Here is an 8,228-nt window from a genome sequence, read left to right as displayed (position 1 = left end):
AAACATTATTTTGGTATAAATTTATTTAATTTTATTTTTTCAAATATTCATTTAATGAGTACTAATAAATTAATTATAATAAAATTATAAGGGTAAAAAACCTATTTAAGCCAAGAGAGGAAACATGTAACGCATATAAGCCAAACAAGAAACTGATTCGAGAATCAGCCAAAGCACATTATAATGTAATTCGAATCAACTTAGTTCGAATTACATTTGTTAATAATTCGAATCAATAGGGATCAAATTATTCTCAAGCAAGCCGATCAAGTAATTCGAATCCACTTGGATCGAATTATAGATGCTTAATTCGAATTGTATAAATTTGAATTAGTAGGTACACGTGAATAGGGGGAAGTTCGAATCAAATGGATTCGAATTACTCACAATTCGTGTAATTCGAGAGGAGTTGATTCGAATTACTCACATTTCGAAAATAAAAGGTAATTCGAGAGGAGTTGATTCGAATTACAAGTGAGTGCCCTATATAAGGGGTTCGAACCAAGTTCATTCGAATCAGTTTTCCATTCTCATACCCCACCAAATCCCAGAGAAAACGACCCAAAACCAGTCCGAGAAAGTCTGGAGCGGCTTGCTTAGGCGATGGGGGACGATCCGAGAAGGCTGTATCGACTGGATGGAGTCGCTCATATAGCCGGGGTGATCAACGATGAGGTTAGTGGTTTATGATGGTGGTTTATGATATTCGTATATGTTAGTGGTTTATGAAAGCGGTATTTGAAGTGGTTTATGATAACGGTTTTGCATGCGGTTTTATTGGCGGTTTATGTTAGTGGTTTGGGTTAGCTGTATTGCATGCGGTTTATGTAAGTGGATTTGCTCGTGGTTTTCGTAAGTGGAATTGCCCGTGGTTTAATGAGTGGTTTAATGAGTGGTTTTTCCCGTAGTTTTCTTAAGTGGATTTGCATGTGGTTTATTGTTCTAATTTTTTGGATGCGGTTTGAGTATGCGGTTTTGCTAGCGGTTTAGTACAATTTGCTTTTGCATGCGGAATGTAGATGCGGTCTAGGTTTGCGGGTTTTGTTTGCAATTTCCGTAGTGGACCGATATATCTCCTATTGCATGTTTTTTTTGTTACTTGTTTACGTCGTGAATTTTATCTGTTAGTGGTATTATAATTCGTCATAATTATGTGGTCAATGTAATGCCCAGCCCCGGCGTTGCATTACGAGCATGCGGCGGCAGCAGGGGATGCGACTTGATGAGAGGTACGTTCCGTACTTGCAGATGGCCGGACTATACCATCTTGCGAGATTGAACGACAGATGGTTTCAATTGGACGAGCCCCTTGTCAGTGCATTCGTGGAGCGGTGGCATCCGGAGACCATACATTCGACATGGTCGGCAGCAGGGATGCCGATTCGGAGTGCACATCCTTCAGGACGTCGCGTACCAGTTGGGGTTGCCAGTGGATGGACGTTACGTTAGTGGTTGCCTGACAGACTTCCACGTATACATAGAGGGTGGCAGGCCAGCTTGGCAGTGGTTCCATGAGTTGCTTGGTGTGTTACCTCCCGCGAACCAAATACAAAAGTTCGCAGTGAATTGCACCTGGTTTCAGGAGACTTTCGGAGAGTGCCCCGAGGGGGCAGATGAGGAGACGGTCAGGCACTTTGCCCGTGCCTATATCATGATGTTGTTGGGCACCCAGCTGTTTGCCGACAAGTCCGGCAATCATATTCACATCATATGGTTACCGTTTGTGGCTAGGCTTGAGGAGATGGGTGGCTATAGCTGGGGGTCGGCGGCACTAGCATGGTTGTACCGGTGCATGTGCCGAGGGGCCAACAGACATGTCGTGAAGTTAGCCGGGCCGTTACAGTTACTTCAGTCTTGGATCTTTTGGCGGTTTCCTGGTTTTAAGTCTGCTGGGTATGATGCGTTTAGCTGGCCCCTTGCCTCGAGGTACCACTATCGTATTGTACTATTTATCCTTATTTAATTTATTTTCAATTTCGCATGCAATTTTATGCCTTTTAGAATCATTCATGAATGCAGTACCATGTTTAATTTCCTACGCAGGTGTTATATTTTATTAGTGTTATATTTTATTTTGTTATCTTTGTTGTATGTTATATATTTTTGTTATTAGTGTTATATTTTATTTCGTTAGTTCATCAGATCATGAAGCAGTGAGTTTGGCTTTGCGTTATTGTGTATCAGTGACGGTGATAACATGTGTATTTTCCTTAGGTAACTTATTTCCATTATTAGTAACACATTTGACATACATATCTTCTACGAGACGGAATTTTCAGCACTGAAAACCGACTAGTTAGCAAACCTAGTACATCGTTTTCTAAAAAAAAGTACAGATGATCAAACTAAAACAAATCAGAACACAAAACCAGACATTACTATTCATTTCACCCTGCATGGCTGGGTCCTCCGGCCTGTGGACAACTCCGACGAATGTGTCCGAGTTGCCTGCAGAGGCCACATCTCTTGGGCCGGTTCAGATCTGCCTCATCTATATTGGTCCGTATTCGAGTGGACCGCGGACGACCCTCCCTTGCATGCCTCATACTCAGGTCCGGTATAACGGTCGGCCCGTCATAAGGTGGCCAGAAATCCTCCAGAATGGGAGGAGTGAATCCCATCTGATATACACTGAAAACCGAACTAAGTCGACACACCGGGTGGACGTATGGCTGCCAAGTAACACGTGAGTAGGCACAGCATGCCAATGCATGCGGACATGGGAAATGAAGTGCCTGGAAGTATCCACAATCACATGTCTGAGAACCCAGTGAGACCCTGTAGCTTCCCAGTGAGAATGAACCAGTCGGAGTCGTCTCTGCCACGGTGTACTCCGAGTTATCCCTGTCATATACAGTCACCGTAAAGCACCTAGCCATCTTTAGATTTGCCTCGATACACTTTACCAGGTATTGACTGAATTGTTGTCCGGTACCCAGCTAGGCCTGTGCCTCCCTCCCCTTGCAGACGAATAGTTCAGCCAACCTGCCGTATGTGGCCTTCACCAGCGAGCACACAGGGAGGTTCCTGACACCCTTCAGGATTGAATTCACACACTCAGAGATATTGGTCATCATGTGCCCGAATCTGCGCCCCTCGTCACAATATTATGTCCACAACGAATACTCAATCCTGTTCGCCCAGTCACACATCGCTGGATTCTCAGAACGCAGAATGTCAAACCAGTAATCGAACTCCACTTCGGTCTTGGCATATGCGGCGTTCACAAGAAGCCTCCGAGCATCTTTTCCCTTGAAGGTGAGGGCGGAATTTGCTGCTACGTGTCGAATGCAGAATGCACGGTATGCAGCCGGAGGTAGTCATCCCCCATCAGGAGCCTCAAGCGCGGCCTTGATGCCATTATGCCTGTCCGAAATAACTAGCAGACCTGGCTGCGGTGTCACGTGATGACGGAGGTGAGAGAGAAAGAAGGACCATGACTCAGCATTCTCACCCTCGACTAGTGCAAATGCCACAGGCAGTATGTTGGAGTTCCCGTCCTGTGCAATTGCGACAAGCAACGTTCCCCCATACTTGCCATATAGATGGGTGCCGTCAATACTCACCAATGGCTTGCAATGACGGAAAGTCTCGATACAAGGTGGGAACGTCCAGAATAGCCTGTGAAAATAAGCTTGAGACTCGTTGAGCTGTCCCCCAACTCGAACAGGGCATGTCCGAAGGACTGCTACTGTACCAGGCATGGTCAACTGGACTCCTAACACCCACCTAGGGAGCTCGTTGTACGACTCATCCCAGTCACCATAGATGACGGCAACAGTCTTCTGCTTCGCCATTCAGACCCTCCTGTACGTCGGTCTGAATCCAAAGTGTGCGGCTGTGGCATTTAGGAGCACCTTGATGTTGACGGATGCATCAGCCCTCACCATTGACATAATGAATGTCGATATGACATGATAATCCAAACTCCTATGGTCGCTGGAGATAGAGGTGGCAAGACACGTATGCGGTCCGTTGTACCGTTTCACTTCTCAGATGCCCTTGCGTTGCCAGAGACTCAACCGAATCAATCATGTGCACCCATTCCCAAACTCAGAACACTTTTCCACATACCGGCGATAGTCAGACACAATTACCTTGTACTGTACCCCTCGGCGGATGCTGTAAGTCTTCACACTCAACAGGGCCTCATCTTTATCCTGGAACTACTGACCAACCTGGAACTCTGTCATACCAGCAGACCCGTCTGCATCTCTAGCGCCAAATCCAGCAGCCTGCCTAGGAAGCCCATCCTGCCTCATGGCATCCATGTCCAATGATGAAAAATGGGGTGGGTACTGCTGTGTGCCAGAACTAGATCCACCTGCAGCCCCTCTCGGGTAACTTGCTCCGAGGTCATCGCCACTGTCATCGGCAATCAGATCCGGCTCAACATCATCGTCATCTGGATCATCAAAGAATCTGTCTCCAACACCAGCCGGTGTAGCACAATGTAATGAGGTCGGAAGATGTTCCCCTGTACCAACATCGTCGCCGACATTGCCGCTGAGATCAACAACGAACGAAGGGGAGGCAACAGGCTGGATCGGTGGCTCGTACGCAGGGACGGAGGAAGAAACAACGGCAGGTCTCGAGCTAGAACCGGCCACCGTGGCTAAAGTGTGCGTATTCCGGTTCGAACCCCGTGAATTGGATACCACATCAACTAACTTTGCCAACAGCTCAGGTGTCCTCACCTCAGGAAACTGCCGGCGACAATGAAACATGACCTGCAAGTCCTCATCACTCCCGATCGTAAAATAATCATACTTCACGGTATCTTGGAGCACCGTGGTTGGAATGCGATAGAAAAACTTATTAACCCTTTTCACACCATCCAAACCAAGTTTCAGCAGTACAGAGCTAACAAGGTCATCATAGCTCGTCGTAGGCCTCACGAAAATACAGAGAGGATCCTTATCGGTGAACTTCACACCGGATCGAGTTTTTCTCTTAATTGATCCTCTGTGGTGAACCAACACTAGAAAACTATCCTCACTAGCCATCTGACCCCTCTATTGAGAGCAACTCACGTACACCTCATATATATAGAGATCTGCTTCACACTAATTCGAATCAATTCCATTCGCACTATATATACGTAATTCGAATTAACTCAATTCGAATTATCTTTAATTACCAAACGAGAGTAATTCAAATCAAGAAGATTTGAACTCCCTTAACCACGTGATGATAGTAATTCGAATTGATATAATTCGAACTATGCATACTTAATTCGATGCTTATTGATTCGAACTACTTTCGAATAATGATTGTGAATAATTCGAACTATATCAATTCAAATTATGTGGAAATCTAATTCGAATTTTATTGATTCGAATTATATTAAAGTGTTCTTTGGTGGATTGATGTATCAGAATTTCGTTTGGCTGATTTGGGTAAATTTCAAATACCCTTGGCGCATATAAATTTTTTACCCAAATTATAATTATTTTATTGGTTCTTGTAATTTTATTAAGTTTTTAATAAAATTCATATAGTTTAAAAAGTTATGATTGGATTGTAATTATGTTAAATAAAAATTTGTAATTACACATTTAGTAGTTAATTTTTTAGCTAAAAACACATAATACTAGAATATTTCATAATGCATTTTACATCAATTACAAAAATAAAATTTTAAAAGATACTTGTATTTTTTAACAAAAAATAGCTTAAAAAACTTAATTTATAATATTTATGTAATATAAAAATTCAATCATAAACATTTTATTTATAAAAATTTAATTGAAAAGATTAATAAAATCATAACAATAAACAGAATAACTAAACCACACAAAAAATTTTAACATAAAAAATATTGTTAATTTTTTAAAAAAATTTCGAGTAATTATAAGTTAAAGATTTGATCTCCTCATTTTAAAATTATGCTGCTGCTAAAGGGATACGGCCAACAATTTGGGTTTCTGTAAGTACAACAATTCTACACAAAGCTTATACCATACAAAAAGCCTGAATTACATCAGAGGGTTTTTTTTTTCGTTCTTACTCCCTATCAATGAAAATGACAAAACTAATAATGAGTACATTTAATGAGAAAACGAGATTCTTTCCTTAATATTCTTAGTATCTTATTTCTAGTTTATCTTATAAAACATATGCTGCTTTACTACATTTTCAACGTACTTGTTCACCAATAACACCCATAAGGCCATAACAAAGCAACAAACTAAACTATTGGCCAATTTTAGAGCAAAAAAAATTACTTATTCCTACCACTATCGGATTCAAATATAACTTCAACTCAAATACTCTCCTTTTATATTTCACTTACCCTGGATCCATGGCCTTTCATCCACATTAAAAAAAATAAAGAACACACGGCACTAACATTATATTCCATATATGTTATCCTAATAGAACTGGAACAAATTTAATCTTCTAGTCAAGTTGGCCTTATGCTGAGATTCTATCCTCAAACCAGCGACTGCCTAACCTCTATTTCCAAAGTAATCTCTATCATGACAATCCCTACTAAGCATAGCTAAACAAATGGCGACAAAAATTGCTCTTTTTAGGACTCTGACTTCGAACAGAGGTGACTGCAACAAGTGTAAGAAGTACCACAGAAGTCACATACAGAGCACTGGCATTTATTATTACTCATACTAATTACTTTTTTTCATAGTAAAATACTAACAAAATATAACCCTACAACTTTGTACTTGGTTAGTCAAAAGTTATTGGCAACAACACATTTTGAAGCAAATTAAAAATCAAGAACCAACAAGTTAAACAAATTCATATTAATTAACTAATCCATTGCAACATTAAGCACCAAATACAACATACTTAACAATTAGAAAACATAAACACCTTAACCTTAACCCATTAAGTTAATTATAGAATTAGAACCCCTGGCAAATCAAAAACGAAAACAACACAATCAAGGACATTGCCAAATACGAAAACATCAAGCGCCAAATACAACATACCTAACAATTAGAAAACATAAACACCTTAACCTCAACCCATTAAGTTAATTATAGAACCCCTGGAAAAAAAATCGAAAACAACACACTCAAAGAGATTTCCCATCAACGTGAGCGCTAACAAGGGATTCGTAGTTTGCCTTCAGCTTCTCGTAGGCATCTTCGAGCTGGCAAACCTTTGCCCTAAGTGCATTGTTTGAGTCACGAAGTAGGTTAACTTTGAAGTAGTTATAATCGCGAATCTCCTTATAGGTGATTTCTAGTACCCGACCAAGTATTTCCAAAACTGCGTCTTCACGGGCAACCTTTTCAACCAAAGAAAAATGACCATTTTCAACCATAGAAGCTTCAAACGGATTGCCAGGAATTACCACTGTGAATCCATAAAATGGGGAAGATTCTCTCAGAAATCTTTCTTACTTGAAAAAGCATGGACCAGGAATTTCAGAATCATGGCAAATCTTCACCAGCCATGACTCCATGTTGTTGACTATGGCAAACTCAGGAACAGGGTTTAGTTCCTCTTGAGGAATTATAGGAAGCCCTAAACAAAATCATTTGGTAGTTAACAATTACATTCATGCTACAAAACTGTATACCACAACTTTCATAACACCTTATAAACACTTACATGAAACCAATCCATGCCGCCGACTACTGCCTGAAGGGAACACACCCTTCCCTCCAGATACTCCCTCGCTCTGTGTTCCAAACATTTCCACATTTGCAGCTTTGTCAGCATCAATGGACACCATTCTCGATTTGAAGCACTGTAGCGCGTGTTCGTAGCTATTGAAACCATGATACTCGGGAAAACTATAATTCGACACCTGCTCGTTCGCCTCTTCCCAGCTTGAGTAAACACCCGGATGAGCCCCCTTCGTGACAGCAAAAAATAGATAGCGCTGCATGCGTTCTTCCATCCTGGAGAAACGCTAACAAAATCACAATGCTCCCCAACCCGAAAATAGATGGCGTTCTTCCTTCGTTATTATTTGAGATAAAGTATCGACTCTTTTGGGAGTCTATTCTTCATTATGTATTTATTTTGGGTTAGTGTTTTTTTCTTAGGACATAGTCCGGCCCATAAAAAGCAGACCCAAATTGGATCCGGAAACCCTTACACAACCCGAATCCACACCCGCATAAAATGAGATGTAATATGCACTCCTATTCTAGCCTTCTGATAAAATGGATACCTATGGCATCTTAAAATGAGTAAAGTGCAGTTGCAATTAATCTTACTATACAAGGACACTCAAATAAAAATCCATT

The 8,228-nt window shown here is 41.2% G+C and overlaps 3 protein-coding genes across 3 annotated transcripts; 1 reads left to right on the top strand and 2 right to left on the bottom strand.

The window, feature by feature from the left end:
* The first annotated feature begins 1,194 nt into the window (after positions 1–1,194).
* Positions 1,195–1,963, top strand: LOC140182977 (uncharacterized). The gene is made up of 2 exons (XM_072230963.1): positions 1,195–1,422; positions 1,673–1,963. Exons 1-2 carry the CDS (start codon positions 1,195–1,197, stop codon positions 1,961–1,963), a joined length of 519 nt encoding a protein of 172 aa, XP_072087064.1.
* A 424-nt stretch (positions 1,964–2,387) lies between these two features.
* LOC112785528 (uncharacterized) lies at positions 2,388–2,879 on the bottom strand. Its single transcript, XM_025828991.1, has one exon. It carries the CDS (start codon positions 2,877–2,879, stop codon positions 2,388–2,390), a length of 492 nt encoding a protein of 163 aa, XP_025684776.1.
* A 3,851-nt stretch (positions 2,880–6,730) lies between these two features.
* LOC112786843 (uncharacterized) lies at positions 6,731–7,965 on the bottom strand. The gene is made up of 3 exons (XM_025830217.3): positions 7,585–7,965; positions 7,374–7,497; positions 6,731–7,258 (listed from the first exon to the last, which is right to left on the bottom strand). Exons 1-3 carry the CDS (start codon positions 7,874–7,876, stop codon positions 7,213–7,215), a joined length of 462 nt encoding a protein of 153 aa, XP_025686002.1. The 5' UTR covers positions 7,877–7,965; the 3' UTR covers positions 6,731–7,212.
* Positions 7,966–8,228: the final 263 nt, after the last annotated feature.

This window comes from Arachis hypogaea, chromosome 20, assembly GCF_003086295.3.
Source record: "Arachis hypogaea cultivar Tifrunner chromosome 20, arahy.Tifrunner.gnm2.J5K5, whole genome shotgun sequence".
NCBI lineage: Eukaryota > Viridiplantae > Streptophyta > Magnoliopsida > Fabales > Fabaceae > Arachis > Arachis hypogaea.
This window is presented reverse-complemented; position numbering and strand designations above follow the sequence as displayed.

Excerpts from the sequence above, each read along its gene's own strand:
- LOC140182977 (XM_072230963.1), top strand. The coding sequence starts at position 1,195 with ATGCGGCGGCAGCAGGGGATGCGACTTGATGAGAGGTACGTTCCGTAC. Across the intron at positions 1,423-1,672 it reads GACGTCGCGTACCAGTTGGG|CTGTTTGCCGACAAGTCCGG; the intron begins GTTGCCAGTGGA and ends TTGGGCACCCAG.
- LOC112785528 (XM_025828991.1), bottom strand. The coding sequence starts at position 2,879 with ATGGCTAGGTGCTTTACGGTGACTGTATATGACAGGGATAACTCGGAG.
- LOC112786843 (XM_025830217.3), bottom strand. The coding sequence starts at position 7,876 with ATGGAAGAACGCATGCAGCGCTATCTATTTTTTGCTGTCACGAAGGGG. Across the intron at positions 7,498-7,584 it reads GCGGCATGGATTGGTTTCAT|GGCTTCCTATAATTCCTCAA; the intron begins GTAAGTGTTTAT and ends GATTTTGTTTAG. Across the intron at positions 7,259-7,373 it reads CCTGGTCCATGCTTTTTCAA|GTTGCCCGTGAAGACGCAGT; the intron begins GTAAGAAAGATT and ends TTGGTTGAAAAG.